At 41.2% G+C, this 21,661-nt stretch overlaps 1 protein-coding gene across 3 annotated transcripts in view; it reads left to right on the top strand.

Annotated features, from left to right (window-relative positions):
- Positions 1–21,661, top strand: part of HELZ (helicase with zinc finger) — a 148,518-nt gene that overhangs the window by 48,125 nt on the left and 78,732 nt on the right. For all 3 annotated transcript variants that reach the window (XM_044449538.1, XM_044449537.1, XM_044449539.1), the window contains 3 exons: positions 1,450–1,717; positions 7,429–7,762; positions 20,822–20,952. In XM_044449538.1, the coding sequence (XP_044305473.1) occupies positions 1,450–1,717; positions 7,429–7,762; positions 20,822–20,952 (733 nt within the window). The remainder of the gene's footprint in view (positions 1–1,449; positions 1,718–7,428; positions 7,763–20,821; positions 20,953–21,661) is intronic.

Below are 21,661 nucleotides of genomic sequence, written 5' to 3' on the forward strand. Positions count from 1 at the left end.
AGCTTCAGGTGCTTTCTTGCTCACCCCTATTCTTTATTTATGTACAACAGATTTACATTTCCAGCACCAGTAGAGCAAAGATATAAAGTAAATGTCATAATTCATGAACTGTTCTTTTTGGTTATCTGAATGCTTACAGCCTAAAGCAGGAAGACTGTATTAGTTGTAATATTGCTGTATTGCAAACCTGACTTGAACTGTGTGAGTGGGAAATGATTTTCCGGGGACAACTGTGGTCTTCACAGGAGCAGCATTTTCATCTTCATGTGAAAAGGGGGCTAATCAAAGGCAACTGTGCAGTCACAGTTTATGAAGACCTCTTATGCTTATGTTTTATTGGTGTTTCTGAAACACTCAAAAACCTCTGAAACACAAAAAAATTAACTCACCTTATTTTAAATAATGCACCAATTTTATTTTCAGGAACATTCATGTCCTTTTCCATTCCAGCTGCCTGACTTCTCAACTGATTACTTAAATCAAGGGTGAAAACAGCAGCTGTGGTACAAAGCATAGGACTAGTGGTTACAGCTTTTTGCAGTCCTGGTGTAACATTGTATCTGTTGGCACCATGAGCCAAAATGTCACCTCTGTTTCTACACACCAAACATAAATTTTCAGATCCAAATAACTGGCATTTCTCTGAAGTGGGAGCTGTTGGATACTAAATTGGCAAACAAATATAAGCAGAGTTCTTTCGGCCTAAAATTATAAAATGAGGACTCCGAGGATAAGCAAAAGCAAAATATTCAGTATTAAGCTATCCTTGGAGCTATGCTTCCCAAAGTGGCTTGCCCACAAAACATTTTGTTTTCCTTACAGGAGTAAAATGGAGTAAAAGTGGGCTTGAACAAAATTGTGAGAGGAGTAATGCAGCAGACTGGCAGTGGAGGTATGATCACTTCTTGCCTCCTGGCCAGCTTTCTTGACCTCTGTGCTGGCTGCAGAAGAAATGGAGCCCCACAATCAGCCTGGAATCCAAGTGAGCTGGCAAGGCAGGGAGCAGCCAGTCCATGCATCTTCTGCCAGCTCCTCTGCCCCTTCAGCATGGAAGCAGCAGGCTAGCAGTGGAGGCATGGATGACTTGCTGCCTCTTCAGTCTGCTTGACTTCTGTGCCAGGCCTGCAGGAAGGGGCTTTGCTTGTGGCACATCCAGCATCAACACTGATGGGGCTGGCACAGCAGGGATGCTGTCTGGTCAGCTGTATCCTCAAGCCCGATGATCTGAGTATCCCACAGTAGTGTGCTATGACCACTCTTGCAGCTGTGACAGCTCTTGAAGGGACAGAGCATGTCCCTTGGGTAGCTAAAAGAAGAAATGTCATTTTCTGCACTTTGCATACATATGTTTGTGTGGCACTTCCCAAATCCACTCGTAGTCTTTCTTCACTGTACATGAATATAAGGTATCCATTTATTATCTTTCTATATTTATCTGTTGTCATACAGATCTTGAATATCGAATGAATGCACGGCAACAACTGTTAACTACAGCCAAGCGTTGGGATTCCACTTCTAAGACGATTGTAGAATTTGAGCCAAATGAGACTACTGAATTGGATAAGAGCCTTCTGATCAGATACCAAATTCCGCTGTCTGCTGACCAGCTATTTACACAGTCAGTCTTGGACAAATCATTGACCAAGAATAACTATCAGTCACGATTGCATGACCTCCTTTATATTGAAGAAATAGCACAATATAAAGAAGTCAGCAAGTAAGTAAGGTTTCTTTTAAAGATTGTGGCTATCTTATTTGAAATTAAAGATCATTACATTTGTACTCTAATTATTCTGCATAGTTTTTTCTAAAGGATGCAGCGTTTAACAAGCTGTGCTTCTTAGGAGTTCAGGAATGTTTACTACTGGTCTCAATTGCATCTAGAGTTGCATGAGTGGAAGGCCTTTGTGAAATGGGACTTAGCCTTCCCTCCTTCTGCAGTGTAGTTCCCAGTTCAAAGAGCTGCAATAGAATAGGTGAGGAGTGAAAATCAGGCAGATGCAGCATGGACAAGCAAAGCTTATCTGTGCAAGGTGCCTCTGCCTTATTTTCATTTCTTCCCCTTCTTCCAGCAGCCCTTGTACCACTTCCTATGACATGGGGGCGGGGAGTGCCTCATTGTGTGAGTGGCCTTTTGCTTGCACAATGTTACATTCATTTGATTTTGGGGGCTAGGAGCACTTTTGGTTTCTCTTCTGCCCCAAGCAAATATTGCATCTGATAAGTGGGCGCTATAAAAATGTGTTATTCTCCAGAATGCCTCCATCTCTTGCATTTGGTCAAACAGGCGTTTAGGCCACCCAGGGTTTTTAGAGCATTGATGAAGTTTTTTACCCTGAACTTAATTGTCTTACAGAGCCCCACCCTGCACATAGACTCCCCCCACCCTTTTATGGGGTAGTGTGCTTTCACTAACTTCATGTAGCAGGCATTCCTCCCCATTGCCTCCACACTCCCATTCCATGCTGTGCAACTGCTATTTTCCTAATATAGAAAAACTGCCTGTATCATGTTTTGGGCTGCACTGTTCAAAGTGCCAGCTGTCATTTTAAGGGAAGTGGCTTACAGGATGCTCTGCAGCAAGATCCCTTCCTCTTGCATTGCCAGGAGAGGAGGCGGGATTGCACTGTGCGTCTGACTGCTTACTACCATTGTTTGTGTGGAAGGCCCACAGCAGGCAACTGTGAAACCCAAAAATTTAACCATGCAAAATATAGTGCAGCTCTAATAGTCAGGTGTTATCTTGTGTTGTTACATGCTTTTTCCTTACAACATGTTTTTTGGACCCACATTTGATAAGAGGATACTGTAGATTCTGAGAAAGCGCATATAGATGCATATGTACTAAAACAAAATGTCATGCAAGTAAATCCTTTCTAGCTAGATTAATTACTGTTTTAGAGTATTAATTTTATTTATACAGTGGTACCTTGGCTCACGAACACCTTGGTTCACGAACAAAAATTTCTGAAAAATTTTGACTTGGACCGCGAACACCGCTTTGAGTGGCAATCAAGATCGCAGCCATCTCCACCACCACCCCCCGAGTGGGGAGATAGCTACGATCGCAGTTCATGCAGGGAAGGCATGCATGATCAGAGGTGCGCTGCTGCATGAAAGACGGGAGCAGCAAAGCAAAGCTGAAGCTGCGGGGGAGATGGCCGAGATTTCGCCTGTCGTTCCTGCAGGAGCGCTCCTCTGATCAGGCACCTTCCCTGCATGAACGGAACTGCGGTCGCAGCCATCTCCCCACCCCCAGTGCACTGTTTGCACCCATCTCTCCCTCCCCCAGTGCGCCCACGATCACGTCTGTCTCTCCCCCCCACCCCCCAGTGCACTGGGATGACTGGCGCCTGCAGGGATGACAGGCAGGTGCAGGGATGACAGGTGCAATCTCAGTTGTGCTGGGAGGATGGGGAGATGGCTGCACTTGTGCTTGGGGCGGGGGGGGGGAGATGGCCGCGATCTTTGTTGTTGTCACTTTGCTTCACATTTTTCTGATTTAAAAAATGGTTACGGAACCGATTACATTGAACCTTATGGGGAAATTTAACTTGGCTTAATTTGGGTCATGACCAGAGTCCTGGAATAGATTAATTTTGTGAGTCAAGGTACCACTGTATATTTATTGCATTTTATACTGCCTAATAATTGAAGTGTTCCAGGTGATTCACAACAATTTGAAACAATTTAAAATACAATACAGTAGAAAATCAGTAGAAAAGTACAGCACAACATTATATAAAACAATATAAACCGAACAGTAGTACAAATATTTAAATTATAATCTAGAAATTAAAGCAGTGCACAATTAACATTTCCGGGAAAATAAAAAGGTCTTCACTCGCCATTGCAAGAAGTATAATGAAAGTCCCAGGCAAGCCTCCCTGGGAAGTTCATTCCATAGCTGGAGTACCACAACAGAAAGGGCCCTCTTCACAGTAGCTACCCACCTGTTTTCCTTGGCAGGGGATCCCTCACAAGAACCTCTGAAGGTGATCTTATGGTCTGGGCAGGTACATATAGGAGGAGACAATCCTTCAGGTAACCTGGCCCCAAGGTATTTAGGGCTGTGGATATTAGTACCAGCACTTTGAATCAGCTCTGGACATGGCCTGACAGCCAGTCCAGATGGTAAAAGTTTGGCCTAATGTGATTACATTGGTTAATCCCTAGTAACAATCTTGCTTTCTTGTTCTGGCCCAGCTGAAGTTTCTGGATTGTTTTCAATGGCAGCCCCATGTATAATGCATTGCAGTAATCCACCCAAGAGGCTACTGGAGCAAGGATTACTGTGGCTAGGTTATCTCTGTCCAGATAAGAAAATAGTTGATATATTAATCTAAGCTGATAAAAGTTGCTGTGTGTGACCAAGTCCACTAGTACCTCTAGTGACAGTGCTTTACCCAGGAGTATTCCAAACTGTGGACCTGATCCTTTATGGTAGTGCAACCCCCTCCAGAACTGGTTGAATATCACTTATCTAGACAGGTGAACCATCTGCTAACAGTACCTTTGTTTTGCCTGGTTTGAAGTTTCAGTTTATTGGCCCTCATCCAGTTCATTACTGCATCTAGACCCTGATTCAGAATAGCCACTGCCTCACTGAATTCAGTGAAAGCAGAGATAGAACTGGGTATCAACTGCATATTGCTAACACCTCAGCCCAATCTCCCCCAGTGTTTTCATGTAGATGTTAAACAGCATGGGGAATAAAACTGAGCTTTATGGAACCCCATAGCATAACTACCAAGGCACAGAGCAATAATCCCTCAGCACCACCTTCTAGAATTGACTGTCCAAGTGGTAGTGGAACCACTGCAAAGCAGCCTGTCTAAAAGGATAACATGGTCAATGGCATTGAAAACCACTGAGAGATGCAACAGAGTCAACAGGCTTGCACTTGACCGGTCCTTTTCCTGACAAAGGTCACCAAGGCACTGCTTCTTGAATCAGTCTTAAGTCCTGATTGAAATGGATCTGGATTTCTTTCAAGAATGCTTGACCAGAAACCACCTGCTCAAGCATCTTACCCAGGAAGGGAATATTGGTAACTGGCCTGTAGTTTTTAACATAATTTGGGTCCAGGTTAGGCTTTTTTAAAGTGACCTGATTACCATTTTCCTCAAAGTGCCTTGTTTCCCCTCCCTATCTCCATTTATGACCTGGACCCAGCCAGATATCTCCTCCATATTAGCAGTAATAAGCCATGAGGGGTAAGGCGCAAACATACAGGTGTTCAACAAGACTTTGACAAGCACCTTGTCAACATCCTCAGGCCTCAACACTTATTCATCCAATGAAACTGGACCAGATGGGACTCTGAACAGGTCCACTAATGCATACTGTAGTGTCCGGTTTGAGCAACTTTATCTTCAAAGTGCTGTGCAAACTTGTCACAGCATGCTGTGGAGGGTTCCAGGATTTTTTCCCTGGTCAAGACTGCAGTAGACTATCACTCTGAAAAGTGCTGCTGAATGACAGTGGGAAGATGTGATGGTGGTGGAAAAGAAATTCCCATTTGCTACCCTCACCACCACAGAACAGCTTGATAATGAGCCCTAAATGGTCATGAGTTTTCCTCCCGCAACCATCTTCCTTCTTGCTTTATTGCCCTCAGCTTAAATGTATACCAAAGAGCTGAGTAGGCTCTGCCATGAAGGAGAGGACACTTGGGTAAAATTGTGTCCACTGCCCAAGTTGCCTCTGGATTCTATAGAATGCCCAGAGCTTTGACAGGAGCACCAGCCATCCTGGCAGGAAAATCCCCTGGTGCCCTTAAATCTCAGTAGGAAGTGATCCGACCATGACAAATGCACTGGGAGTCGTTAGTAAGTTAATATGCAAGGAATAAACTTTGTAAAGTGTTCGATGTATCTATGACATGCTTGAGCTGACCATTGAGTGTTGAGCTGGAACATTCCTGCAGTCAGGAGAATTGCCTTTTATGGTAATGGTAAACAAAATGTGGCGGGGAGGCTGTCAGTATGTATGGAAAGCAAGAAGCAAATGAATTAATAGAGGTAACAAAGAGAAACTTGTTTATGTCCACCATACTTTGGAGACTGAGGTTCCTTCCTTAAGAGAAATCTTATAAGTTGCAAATAAACTCAGCCAGCTTAGTAAAGTATCTGTCCTTCATTCACTGAAGTTCCATATTTGTCTGTCTATAAGACGCCCCCAAGTATAGGACGCACCCCACTTTTCCTACCAATCTCCAGCAAGCAAGCTGCTGACGCACACGCCGGCTCGCCACCCCCCGCCCGTGCATACTGCTTTGCCACCCTGGACGCACGCGCCGGCTCGCCACCCCCCACATGCGCACGATCATGCCAGTCTCCCCCCCCCAAGCGCGCCCATGATTCTCCCCTTGGCCCCCATGTATAAGCACCTCCATTTTTAGGTAAATGTTTTTAAGAAAAATTAGCATCTTATACATTTATTTATTTATTTATTTAGAAAATGTCTATGCTGCCCCATTCGCCGAAGCCTCAGGGCGGCTCACAAAGATATCAATTAAAATATAATACAATAAAATATAAAACAAGTTAACAATATAAAATAAAATACATGGAAAAATATGGTACATATAAATGAGAACTGTGGCTATATAAGAAGCCTACAGAAACACAGAAAAGGTATTCATCATTTGCACCTTTTCAAAAACAATTTAATCTCACACCAGAATTTTTAAAAATTTACATTGATGCAGCAATAACAAAGTTTTTTGAAACCTTAAAGACCAATAGATCTATTATGGCATAAACTTCCATGGATAGAGTCCACTTTGTCAGATGTTTGTGGTGTTGAGTTAAAGGTAGATTATGCACTGTTGTTATCTCAATTAATAAATTCAAAACTAACATTATTTAAATTAATTATATATTGTATACAATGTACTGTAGGCATTTTGTTTCAGTTCCAATGTTTCTTGCAATGTTCAGTTCCTTACTCTCTAGGTAATCATACTACTTTAAAAATCATCTGTGGAAAGACAAGAATCCCTACTGCTCTGAAAATGACAAAATTATATAATTATAGTGTATAGTTTGACTTACACAGACACATGAATTTGTTGGTTTTCAGGCTATTGCCTCTGTGCCTAAGAGTTGCTCTTGGGCCTGAAGAGGAAATACTGTGCATGGATGGTTTTTTTTCCTACAGGGAAATAGCCTAGGATATCTGTAATTTCAATCAGGAAAATAGCAGGGGCAAGGGTTCTTCCTCTATCCCACCTCCAATTCCCCAGTGCCACCAGTCCACAAGCAACTCTCTCAACTCTACAGCTGCTTTTTTTTTTAAATACAGAAGTTCCTGAGCATGAATCCCCTGTATCAGCTCTGCCTTGGCCTTCAATTTTTGCTATATTGTTTTTTCTGAATGCAGAAATCATTTTTAAAAGAACTAACTGTATTCTTTTTGGTTTAGGTTCAACATAAAAGTGCAATTGCAGATTGTAGCAAGCTTCATGCTCACCGGTGTTTCTGGAGGTGCAAAATATGCCCAAAATGGACAGCTTTTTGGACGATTTAAGCTCACAGAAACGCTTTCTGAGGACACTTTGGCAGGGCGACTGGTGATGACCAAAGTCAATGCTGTTTATTTATTGCCAGTCACTAAAGAGAAGTCAGTACTTACCCAAGGAACCAAAGAGAAGGTCTATGAAGCAGCTATTGAGGAAAAAACAAAGGAGTATATCTTTTTGAGAATATCCAGGGAATGCTGTGAAGAACTTAATCTTCGAGCAGATTGTGAAATGCAGGTATGTTTGGATAGAAATTTCTTGTGTACCTTTCTCTGTTTTGGTTGTCATTATTTTAAGTACCCCAGGAGCCTTAGTCATAACACAGATATCCAAACAAGGGATCTTGTTTAATATTGAACAATATACTTGCCTCTATGTTGATTCAGTTGCAATTGCTCTGGTTTTATTTTTATGTTAATTTTTGTTTGTGTTTTTAACTTGTGTTAACTGTCCAGAGAGCCTTGGCTATTGGGCAGTATAAAAAAGAAAAGAATGAATAAACATCTGTGGCAAAACAAAGGAATTGCATTTCTGAGGTGGTCTGCCAAAAAGGTTATGATAAGATTCTGTACACTGGAATCAGTATCTTTTGAATCAGTCCTTATGGTTCTTCTGCTGGTACAATGAAACATTACAAAATGGGAGGCCAGAGCTGTTGCCATCAATTATATTGGGACAGTACAATAGGACTTGTACAGTAGTACAACTACACTTCTGCAGGTGCTTTAGATACAGAAAAGCTGCCAACATGGTGTTTGTGAAGTCTGACAGCACTCTCTTAAAGCGTTAGACAAAGTTCCTTGTTGTGTTCCAAGCCAGAACTCTGGCCTGTTTGACATTGATGAGACGTTGCCATAGCAATGGTAGTGCAAATGATTGCATGCACTAGTCCATCTTCTTGAGGTCATTGGGGTTGGGCTGTCCGAAGTATATACGTAGGAGCTTACATCATTATACTGGGAAAAATTTAGTTATCGCATTGAATGTTTATGTCTGATTTTATATATGACAATGTTTGGAACTAGTTACTGAGGATTGAATTTTTTAAGCGCTGCACTTTATAGAATTTTCTTTCTAAATTAAACCAGTTCTGAGTCAAATTGCTGAAGTCTTGAATAAATGGGATCAGTACTCATACTTGCTAACAAAACACAGAGATTTTTTGAATTCATGATGCCTCGTAGAAGAATGCTGATGGGCTATGGAGCCACCAACTACTTTGTTTAAAGATACAGCATGTACTCTGGGCTCTTGTTAAAGCCAAACTACATCTGTTTCCCTCTTTCCTTTTTATTTCCCAAATCACTAACCATGCTGTCTGCTCCTGTGGCTGTGACCTATCCTCACCAACTCTTTTTGACCCCCACAAATCTGGCTTCAGTCATCTCCACTGATTGAAACTGCTCTAACCCATGTGTCTAGCAACCTCTTCTATACTAAGGGTGAGTTCACTGGAGGGCATTTATCACTCTATAAATAAGAGAGCATTCAACATTATCACCCAAATTATTGCATCATAACTTTCATCACTACTTGAAAGGTGGTCATTATTGTGCAATGATGGGATGGTAGTGTGAAAACTTGGAATGCAATAGAAAATAGGGAGCCCAGTGAGAAAGACTTGGTTATCTGTCTCTGGTGCAGTGGTACGATTCTTTTGAGAATACATTCTTTTGTCCTAACTTAGGGGCATTTTTCCTCACAGAAGATTTGTGAACACTCACTTTTCTTGTGATTATCTTGTGGTCAATTTATATTTATTTACAGCATCTTTATACTATCTGGGTGGTTTACAAATAAAAGTTAAAATCGTGAAGTATAAAACTGAAACACAGAAGTAAAATCCAAGCAGTGAAATTAGCTTCAGAATAAAGTAGTAACAAAAACAATCGTGCAAAGAACTTAAAACATATTAAAAGTACAGTGCCAAGTGGAGGTTAGAGTGTTGGACTGGGACACTGGCGATCTGGGTTCTAGTTCCCACCTAGCCATGAAGCTCACTGAGTGACTGGGCCAGTCACAGACTCTCAATCTACCACATAGGACTGTTCTGAGGATAAAATGGAGAGAAGGGGAAAGCTATATTGGGTTCCTTGCAGAAGGGAAATAGAATAACATTGAGATGTCTGGGGAAATAAAAAGAACTAGACCTGCTTCCAGAAAGACCACAATGTAAGCAGCAAGTGAGCCTCTTTGAGCCAGGCACTTCACAGACACTGGGACAGATAGGACATGGTGATCCTCCTGATGACCTGGCGCTAAGTTGAAACATGTAAGATTTTCTAGGCTAAAATCAGTAGTGTGCCTAGAAACAGACCAGGGACAGTAAAATGCTTCTCTTTTCTCACTGAAATATTTTCTGAATTAAAAAAGTGAAGTATTGTATGTCTTCTGGTTTAGCTTCTGACATGCGTATGCACATTTTACACATTTAATACTAGTATTTTAATATAACATTAAGACATAGCAAATTAATTCAGGCCCTTTTGTTCACTGTACATTTCTAGTATCACCCTTAACTTTAAGCAGTTTGCCCTTCATTGCCATTAAGAGCATTTTTTTAGCAACATAAAGTAAACTTGTTCTTAAGAAAAGTGAAGATCTTGAGATTATTTTGGGGAGGTAGGGGCTGTTGTTACATGGAGACATCGCTGAATCTCCAGATTAAGACTGGAATTAGCATTGTCATACAGAAATATCGTATAATAATGGTATTATACGATACAGCATGATGGTTCTTAAGTTCCTTAGTATTTTCATGGAAGACTTTACTTGTGATGGAGTCAATCACTATATACAGTGGTACCTCCGCTCACGAACGCCTTGGTTCACAACCAAATTGGGCCGTGAACAAAAATTTCATGAAAATTTTGACGTGGGTTGCAAACTCCGCATTGGGTGGTGACCAAGATCGCAGCCATTTTCCCACCCTTGAGTGAGGAGATGGCCACGATCGCTGTTGCATTTGTGCTGGGAAGACATGCGTCATCATGTGTGCGCTCCTGCAGGAAAGACAGGCGCGATCTCAGCTATCTCCCCCCCCCCACAAGCACGATCGCGGCCATCTCCCCACCCTCCTAGTGGGGAGATGGCCAAGATCGCGCCTGTCTCTCCCCCAGCGCGCCCCGCTCGTGCCTGTCTCTCCCCCTCCCTCGCAGCATGCTGGAATGATGGGTGCATGCAGGGACAACAGGTGCGATCTCGGTCGTGCTGGGGGTTGGGGGAAGATGGCCGCAATCTTTGTTGTTCTTTGTCAGTTTGCTTCACATTTTTCCGATTAAAAAATAAATGCTTACAGAACAGATTAACCTTATCTACGTTGAACCTTATGGGGAAATTTAACTTGGCTCACAACCAATTTGGGTCACGACCAGAGTCCTGGAATGGATTAAGTTCGTGAGCCAAGGTACCACTGTAATTGATTCTGCATGGTTCTGCCCAGTAGAGCTCTGTCCAATACAGCCTCCTACAATTTGACAGGATAATTGAAATGAACATAGAAAAGCTCACTGAGATATTTTTGCAGGGCAATTTTAGGGAAAAGTGCATCCATCCCAATATGGATACCACTTCAAGTGTAATTCTGACAGGAGATGTCTGCAGCCTCTCTCAGGCATATGATTCATTTCAGTAGGCTTTGTCTGAGATTGTAGACAAGTTCCTGGAAGCATCCGATCAATCACATGTGCGCTAGCTGGTCTGTGTTGTCTGGTTTGGTTCAGGATAAGATTATTGTCTCTCTTCAGGAAGAGAATTTCTACCCTTTTGAAGGAGGCAGTTTCCAGATATTTATTGTGGGGAAAATCCTTAGATTTACTGGACCAGAATAATTACTGCCTAGTTTCTAATTTAGCTTTTGGGGACAAAAAGATTAACTGAGTAACAGTAACACAAGTCAATGAACTTCTGGATTGAATTTACTAATTAGCATGCTATGATTCTAGCTTCAGGCCTGCTTTGTAACAGAAACTGTCATTGTCATGGTGGATGACCAATACAGGGACCTACAAAGAGGGACTATGACCTTATAAATTCTTCAGGATTTCTCAGTGACTTTCAGTGACTTATCAGCCATGATATACTTCTGGACCACCTGGCTAGATTGAGAGTAGAAGGAACCAAAGTAAAGTGGTTCTTTGCATACCTGTTCTGTTGGATACTTGCAGAACCCCAAAGAAGAAATTTCACCAATATGCACTGTGAAACATCTGCTTTAAAATAACAGATAACATCTCCTGTGTAAGGCTGCCTTCTATGAATGCCTGCAAACTTCAATTAATTCAAAATGAGGCCAGTCATTTATTTGAGAAGTGAGCTCAAATGCCTAAAACAGCTATACCGACTTATAATCTGTTTCTAAGTACAATTAAAAGTGCTGCTGTTGACTTTTAAAGCCTAAATGGTCTGGTTTAATTAAAATAATTATTTCCCCTTATCTTTGTTTTGTACACTTTGATGAGCAGAAGAGGTCTTCTTTTATTACTCTTTTTCAGATGAGGATGGACTAATGGGAAGGTTGTTTTCAGCTACCTCTCTTTGGAACATCTTCCTTTCTATATAGTTCTATCCTAGTTCTATTCTCACCTTCTAGAAACTAATAACAATCTTATTCCAGCTGGCCTTTGGGGGAGTGAGGCAGATGCTATTTGAATGTGCACATTTCTCTTTCTGCTGTTGTGGCTTTTTATATTTCTAATGACTATATTTTAATCTAATTATTGTTCCTTGTAATTGATAAAGTCTTTGTAACCTTCCCTCTGAAATTCTTGTGAAGGATGTGTTAGAAAATTAATGGAATAAATGTTGGGTTTTTGAAGCATCTTCAGGCATTTGAAGCATTATTTCCCCAGGGATTATACTCCATGGTATGTATGTTTCAGTAAAAAATGCCCTTTGCTTGTTAACCAGAAAGGTCATTCATTAAAACCTGTTGCTAGCTGACTAGTTCTAATACAAAAAATATTTAGCTAGCAGTAATAAACATAGTCTCAGTATGCATAGGATTGAGCCCTAACAAAACAAGCTCCTGGCTGGGACATAGTGGGGTTGCAAGTCTTTTTTTCTGTCTAAACATGCATCCATAAAATGGAGTTTGTGACATTCTACCTTAAGTTATTGACCTTTTATATAATCTTAGAATTTAGATTGACAACAGTAGCAGCAGAACCGAATCAGGAATATGAGAGATATGGTCAGATCTTTGATCAGTTTTCTGTCAATCTGATCCTGGAGGAAGCAGACACTATGTTTTTACAACATTTTATGTTTTTAAGACAAAAATAGTTCTATCAGCCCCTTTAATATGTCCAGGTGTAAACCAAAAGCGCAGTCAACTGAAATGGTTTCAGCAGACTAGCTGACTCTGGCTATCTAGCCGAGATAATCTGAAATGCAACCTACTGAAAATCCTAACGATTTTATTTAACATGTATATGCTGTTTACACCATTGGGTATATTTCTAAAACAATAATCCAGACAACTAAGTGGTAGCATACCTACCTGTTGATAGCAGCTCAGCATGTTGTTACAGATCCCCCACAGATTGCCATGTTTTACAGCACTGTTGGTTTGTTTTTTAAATTATCCAGACCAGTGCTTTTTTTGTTAAAAAAAAAAAAAAAGGTGCCGGAACTCACATCGCCGGCAGTAAGCGCGCGACCACACACACCAATCCCCAGCCGAGAGCAGTGCCCTCACTATCGGATAGCGGACACAAAAGCAGCCTGCAGGCACTATGTTAATGACGTTTGCTGCTGATCTGCTACGATTCAAAATCACTTCGTAAAATCCATTGGAAAAAAAGGTGCCGGAACGCCATTCCGGTGCGTTCTATGACAAAAAAAGCCCTGATCCAGACACACTATACTCCATATTTAGGCTCAAATCCAATGTACTGTTATTGGAAGTAATTGCTATGAGAGTAGAGTAGAACAAATGCTGCCTTTTGCTGTAGTGCAAGCATTAGCAAGCCACTTTTAAAACCTAAACTCCCCAAGTGGTTGCAGAAGTGGAATTTTTGCTGGATTCATTCCTTGTACATAGTTCAGAATTTGTTATCCACTAGTACAACTTCAATCATTTGTACTATTGAAATGGTTTCACTGGATATAGCCTCTAGACCTTAAGATTATTGTGTTTTCTAATATCACATGTTGAATTATAAGAGCCTGAATACAGTGATTGTATGTTATTTTCTGCACTTATTGGCTGCATTTGCCAACTTTATGCAGCTGGCTGCAAAGTCCTGCAGTTCATCTAGTAGGTGGGTTTATTGGGTGCACTTGGTGGGAGCTGCCTGTCCAGGCAGATTAATGTGGCAAATGAGAGGCAGCTGTGGTTTTTGAGAACTGTTTGGGTGCTGGGTGTGCCTTTATTTCCCCTATTACTGTCAGTTGCTTACTAAGAGTCTTTCTGTTACAACCTTTAGTCATCTATTTCCCATGGCACTCACTGGGAGAGTTATCGTACCAGATGTCCAAGTCTTACCAGCTATCTGTTAAAAAAAGAATTAGGCAATCTGGCAGTATCTGAGGCATCACCACAAAATAACTGTTGTGGGAGACTTGGCAAAGGACAAGTAACTTGTCTTAATAATTGTCTTCAAGGCAGAGGTGAGTGCATGAGGTCCAAAGCACTAAATACCTCCTCTAAAGCCACCACCAAGAGGAACCTGTTTTAGAGTAACACCAGATCATATGTTAAATATAGCTTGAGGCTAGCAGGGTGACTGTGGGTGTCTGTAATGTAAATAGTTACCAGAGGAAATAGTACCATTCTTTTTAGTGTTTAGGAAAATAGTTCTTAAAGTATAAACATGATTTCTGTTGTAACAAATTCAAGGCCCTTTTCTATTGTACCATATTACACAAGTTATATTTCTAGGGGACTATGGTGGGTAGCACTTCAAACCTTGTTTTTTAATGTTAGCTCTTTTTGAATATTCATAGCCTACTTTAGCATTGTCTTGTATTTTCATGGATTTGTTATAAAGTTATCAATGTCTGGCAACATCCTTGACTTCTCTCATAGGTTTCCAGTCCTTTTCCATTAAAGTAAATTTTAGTTTGATTTTACATTAATCAATAACAGATTAATTATTAGCACTGTGGCAGTTATGGATAATAACTTTACAGTTAAACAAGAAGTTTTTGCCCTGATCCACATAACACAAAATCCACAGTGGGTTGTTGTGTAATCCAAAGACTTCTTCAAACAGCATGACTTAATTTTTGGTGACAGCCTACCCTGACAGCCCATAGTTTGTTCTAGGGGTGGTTTGTACTATGATGGGTTATTGTGCTGTTCAAACCTAGGAGATTAATTTTATTGTGGGATAAAAGGAACTGCAAGCAAAAAAGGGTAAAAATAAAAGTAGGGAAGGAGGGGGGGGGTTCTCCTGCAAAGGACAGTGGTTAGTATGGAGTTGGCTAGAGCGGTGCTTTTAAACCAGTAGTATGCAGACTGGCGCTGGTCCGCTGGAGATTTCCTGCTGGTCCGTGCGGGAACTGCATTCCGCTTGTCACGTATTGGCACAGGAGATGGCTGTGCTCCACCACCTCTGCCTTGGTTGACATTGTGTTCGTGGGGAGGGGGGGGTGCCAGTGTTGCCAGGTGGGTGGGAAGGGGAGAGATAGCTTTTTGTTTCTGCCTCAGTGGTACTCAAAGTGGTTTTCTTGTTTTTGCCAGTCCCCAGTTGTGAAAAGGTGGAAAACCACTGGGCTAGAAGAGTGAGGGTGAAGGAGAGAGATAACAATCTATTGTATACCCAGCTGTACCATGGGTTTTTCTGTGATCAACCAACCCACCATAGCTTATTTGTAGGATGGTTTGTCTTGATTTGATTTAAATCACGATACTTAGTAAGATTGGAATTATATCATGGCTTTCTACAAAATTTGCACACATTGCCTGCTTTACCCATAGGTAGAGGAATGTCATTAAAATATTCCCAAACCAGGTCTCTTTTATAGCCTGCTGCCATAATAAAAATTTTCCCCGGGAAAAATATGATAAACCTCAGATTAGACACAAAAAGATCCAGACTTGGAGAGTATTCTGCTCAAAAGGTTTCACTTTCTTCTTTCCTGCCTGCCCCTCCCTCCTCACACTTCTTGTGCAGATCTATTTCACTCCTCACAATCTTCTATTCATTGACTTTTTGAAATTTAGCACTTAAGAGGTAAGGGGTTGATTCTGTGTACATAGATTGGCAAAGCAACGATGGGATTAAGGTCTTTTTCCTCAACTCTGTATGTGTATTTTATAACATTTTTGCTGTGAAGAAGAGGCATGCGATCCCTGTGGACACCAATTCACAGTTTTGAGAACTGTAAAACCAAGTGTTTGTGATAATATCTTCTAAATAGAAAAATTGCCCAATAATCTTAGATAAACTTCAGGAAGATCATGACATTGTGAATGGGTTAATAGAATTCATTTTCCCAAAAATGTAAACATAGCATGAATATACAGCCTCATGCTACCTAATTAAAAGCTAATCCTTATTTCATAACATGTGGCCTATAATGTATCTTAAATAGAAAACTATCTTCAGATAGTTTTTCCTCAAAAGGTTATTTTTTTAGAAACATAGAAACAGAGTGAGTCAGAAGGGGTCTCCCAGGCCATCTAGTCTGACCCCTGGCACCAGCTGGCTCTGCTCATGACATGCCCACCATGTGCATGTTCAGCCTATCCTTGAACACCCGCACCGATGGGGCCTCAACGACCTCTTGTGGAAGCCCATTCCACACCCTCGAGGTCCTAACTGTCAGGAAATGCTTCCTGGCATCCAAATGGAACCTTGGCTCCCTGAGCTTTGCTCCATTGGAGTGCAACCTGCCTTCCTCTGCAGGGGAGAACAGGTCTCTACCCATCTCCGTGTGACATCCCCTCACATACCTGCATGTCGCCAATATATCCCCTGTGAGTCTCCTCTTCTCCAGGCTGAAGAGACCCAGTTCCATCAGTCTCGCCTCATACCCCATCCCCTGCAAACCGGCCACCAACCTTGTGGCCCTATGCTGCACTGACTCTAACCTGGCTATATCCGTCCTGTAACAAGGGACCCAAAACTGGAAAAGGGGCCCAAATACTCCAGTAACAGGCACACCAGAGTCGTATAGAGTGGTAGTAATACCTCTATCGATCTAGAAGCCATGCTTCTGGCTATGCAATCAAGGGTGGCATCCTGTTGTCTTCTGCCCGCTTCCATAGTCTGTCCAGATCCTTTTGGATCTGGAGTACCTGCTGCTCAGTTGTGGCCACTGCTCCAGTTTTAGTGTCGTCTGCAAATTTGATCAGCAGACTGTTTACCCCTTCTTCCATGTCGTTAATGAAAAGATTAAACAGGATTGGCCCCAGGACAGAGCCCTGGGGGACCCTGCTTGTCACTGGCCGCCATCCTGATGATTCCCGACTAATGGTTACCCTTTGCTTTCAGTCAGTCAACCATGCCCTAATCCACCGGACAGTGCTTTGGTGTATCCCAAAACTCCTCAGTTTCTCCACCAGGATATCATGGGGCACTTTGTCACAGGCCTTGCTGAAATCCAGGTATACCACATCCACTGCATCCCCTCCATCTAAGCATCTCAAAACCTTGTCATAGAATTCCACAAGGCTTGTCTGGCAGGACTGTTTTTGTGGAAGCTGTGTTGTGTGGCTCTCAGCCTCCCTTCCCTATCTAGCATCACTAGATCTCTATTAAGAGCCTTTCCATTGTTTTTCCTACAATGGATGTAAAGCTAACAGGTCTATAATTCCCCATATCCCTTCTACTACCCTTTTTGAAAATTGGGACCACTGATGGCACCCTCCAGTCCTCTGGAACTTCACCCGTTCTCCATGAGGCCTCAAAAATGGAGGCCAGCGGGCATGAGAGAACCCCTGCCAACTCTCTAAGTACTCTCGGGTGTAACCCGTCAGGGCCTGCCACCTTTGCAATGTCCAATGCCCTGAGGAGCCCCTCGACTTCAAGGGAGGTGAGACTAATCTGTGCCTCTAAGTCCCCAAATTTATCTAATCTCCTATGAGAACACAGAGGCAAAAAAGTCATTTAGCATCTGTGCCTGTTCCCTCATATCAGTCACTGGATCTCCTTCCTCCTTATTTAGTGGTCCCACCACTTGTCTCCCCTTCCTCTTCCTCTTTACATGCTGAAAGAAGCCCTTTTTGTTGCTCTTGATATCCTTGGCAAGTCTCAGCTCGTAATCAGCCTTAGCCTTGGGAAGAATCCTTCTGCAACGGGCCTCCTCCTCCCAGTATACCCTTTTGTCTATTTGTCTATTTTAAATTCTGGTTTAAATTTCAAAACTTTTTTTAACTTAAAGAGCCATTCATTTTTATCCATCCTGGTTTAGCATTTCATGCAAGCCTGCATAATGCTCTTCTGCTTGCATGACTATACATTGAGCTAGCATATCAAGTCACCTTTGCTAAGTTGGAAAGGTGCAGGCCTGTGGCCAGATAGGTGATCTCATGTAGAAGCAGAACAGGGGTTTGGACATGATGGCCTTATAGGCCCCTTTCAACTGTACTACTACTCTGTTCTAATACTTGCAATCTAGGCTCTATTGACCCACAATATAGTTATACATGGCCGTGTTCTTTCACTTCATCTTCTCCTTGAGTATGATTTCTAAGTGATGGACGATTATGGAAAGTTATGTCAGGAGAACTTAGACGTGAGATGTATGGGAAGGAACAAAAAGTTGACCTTATTCTAGATTCTCTTGTCACCTATTATTGCTGTTGTATATGGTTACTGTGATTATTAGACTGGAACCAGACTTGTGCTTAGCAGATTCATGTTAAAACTGGAGGTAAGGAGCAGGGAAATAATTTTCACTCATTTCCCTCTTTCTCTGTCTTCCGCAGCACCACCTCCCATGTGATTTCTGAAGGCTGGGGGAAATTCTGGAATAACATGAGAGGTGGAAATGGGGATTGAAAGGAAAAGGATAATGGGCAAAAATCATGCCCTGCCCTCTTCCCCTAGCTCAGGGACGACTATCATTTTGGGGGGCTGAATTCCCATTTGAAAAAGGTCTCAGAGACTGCATTCCAGCAGTGGGTGAGGCTAAAACTTTGGGTGGGACCTAGGACAGAGCAGATAAAGTGATGGAATCTGTACAAAGCTGAATGCTTTCTACTAAGCATGCATGCCAAACCTGAATTCTATTCATATTTACTCACTTGACCACAGATAAAGAAATCTCCACCTCTTTCTTGAGGGGCTTTAAAGTCAAAGAGCAGTGTCAGCCAAAAGAACTGGGAGGCCACTATGGGCAACACTTGATGTGTAGGCCACAGAGTTTCCATCCCTGCCCTACTGAGAAGCCTCTGTTGGCTCCTGGTTTCTTCCACAAATGGAAGGAACCCATTGGTTTGTGGAAGCATAAGCCTGGATCCACCCCATTGTGGTTATCTGTAATATATGTATAAAATTGCCATGGATACATTTCTAGCCAGTTCTTCCAGTATGTGCATTTTTGTTTAATACTTTACCAACTGAGGATAACATTTTATGCACTCATAAGAGTGATCCCATCCGTGAAAACCTATGCCATAGTAGGTATTTTGGCACCTTAAAGACTTCCTTGCTTTTTGTGTAACAGATTTATTCCTGTAGAACAGGGATGTTGCATCTCTTTCAGCTTGAGGGCTGAATTCCATTTTGGAGAAGCTTTTAGGAGCCATATTCCAATGGTGAACATAGGTGAAAGCAAAAGGTGCTGGGCCAAAGGGAAAGAGACAGTACCAAAGTCCAGCATATTTTATCTTAACGCTCTTATTGCCAGTAAACCTTAGGAGAGACATTTCAACCCTTTTGAATGAGGACTTTTGTATGAAAACTACAGAAAAGCCAGGAAACCAGGGCATTATTGGTGACTGTAGAGGAAGGGGGTGTGCACATGACCATCTGAGGAGCCCTGGAGGGACATACTGAGACCCTAGAAAGGCTGGTGATCAAATCCACCCTGAGGTTCTGCAGCCCTGCTTCAAACATTGCCAAATATCTAAAATACTATTAATAGTTATTGCTATAAATTTTGGTAATTAAAATGTGATTGTTGTATAAATGTTTTTTGTGTGCAGATGTAATTATAGATGCTATTCATATCCTTTAAAAAACTGTCTTGTTGGATGTCCATTTATATAGGGGTCTATGTAAAAATCAACCTTTCATTTAGTACTTTGATTTTGAATAATTACCCTTGGACAGAAGTATTAAGATAAAATTAATACTATGCGCATTACTTGCTTTTATGAGTAATCTGCATAATTTGCTTTCTTTCAAGTTGCTTTTATCCATTTCCTCAATAAAATTGCATTTATTTATTTGCTTTGTGAGTAATACAGTTGCCTGAACTAATTGTGTGCATTTTCAGATTTTGGAAGTATATTGATATTTCTCTGGGACCATTCTTATCTATTAGGATCAAGTAACAGTCAAGGAAAAAATATTTTAATAATGTCCTGCTAGAAGTCGTTTTAGTAAAAACTAATATGTAATTTTATTATAAAATACAGACATATGATTTTAAATTGCTTCAGAAAAAACTACTGCATTATTAAATTCAGTGAAGGGCCTACCTTTTCAACATTTCTGATCTCTCCTTCTACTTTCAACTCACATCTTTTTCATCAGGTGCCTCCCTTTACTCCAAATTTCCTACATGGATTTGAACAATCCATTAATTCTTTTTTAATTCCTCCACAGTACTTATTGCATATTAACCTCTACTGGAGGTTTGTTGTGGCAGATTTTATGCTAATAAAATTGTATTCTGTGACATGTTCTTTTTTTTTTTTTGAAGTCAAGCTTTGATTCCTTACATTAGCATTGGGGAACCTGTGGCTTTCCAGATGTTGTTGCACTATGACTTTCATTTTTCTTTACCATTGGCTGTGCTGAATGGAAAACATCTGGCAGGAAATAAGTTCCTCACAGTTGCTATAGACCTCCTAAATGAGCTTATCTGTGAGGAGGCTGAATTTTATTTTCTAGCAGGCACCACCTAATTATAAAAGCACTAGTACACTTATATATAAAATAGTATTAAAATGCAGATTGTGTTACAAAAATGTTCCCATTGACCTTTTGATTGATCAAAGTTCATATAAACCAGTTAGGGAAGATTGTAATGCAATTTGCTGTTTTCTCTACAAGGTTTATAAATATGTTGGCATATCTAATTTCAATAGAGTTGTTTAACCAAGCCTAATACCACTCCTTTTAATTGCATGTTTTCTGGCATACCTTTCATTCATTCATTTTGTATGCACCATAGGTTGAACTTCAGTTTCAGTTAAACCGCTTACCCCTCTGTGAAATGCATTATGCCTTGGACAGAATCAAGGACAACAGTATTCTCTTTCCAGATGTCAGCATGATTCCCACAATACCTTGGAGTCCCAACAGGTACAAAAATACACTTTGATACTGGAAACTGGTATAGTGATATTATTTTGCATTCCTTGTAGCAATGGCTAAAACACATCCTTAAATTTGCCCTTCTGTAGAATATAGGACCAGGAATTCAAATAGCTGTAAATAGTAAAGCAAACTTATCCTTGAAACTTAAGCTTAGGAGATCAGCTTTCTTTGTCCTCTCTGATATCAAAAGTCCATTGTAATTAATTGTATCCTATATGATGGGAGCTGCTTTAGTAAAAGATATATTCTTATTTGCACATCACTGCAAATAAGATGCACAATCATAATGAGATTGGCAGCTGCACCTATCCTCAAGGACTCATGTTGGTTTACAACCAGCTATCAAAATATGCTGCGTCTTGGGTTCCCCTAAACTATTGGAAATGGAACATAATGACTGTCAAAATTGGGAATGATAGGAGTACCAGTAGCTAATCACACAGATGGCCAGGGTATATGATCCTCCAATTTAAGATGTGATGGAACTGGGAACCACCAGATTATCATTTCCTCACGTTAAGCGATTTCCCATTTCCTCCATAATATCTGATACCAGTCACTAGAGAAGGTGTAGTACTTTACTTTTGATCTGATCTACTGTGCCATCAGGTTGGGTTGGCAAAATTGCTAAATTGCTGAGGTATTATTGGGCTTGTTTGTTTATTAGATGTGTTTAAAAGCTGCCAGCCAGCAT

The sequence above is a fragment of the Varanus komodoensis genome, unplaced genomic scaffold (genome assembly GCF_004798865.1).
Source record: "Varanus komodoensis strain SLA01 unplaced genomic scaffold, ASM479886v1 scaffold59_1, whole genome shotgun sequence".
NCBI classification, from domain to species: Eukaryota; Metazoa; Chordata; class Lepidosauria; order Squamata; family Varanidae; genus Varanus; species Varanus komodoensis.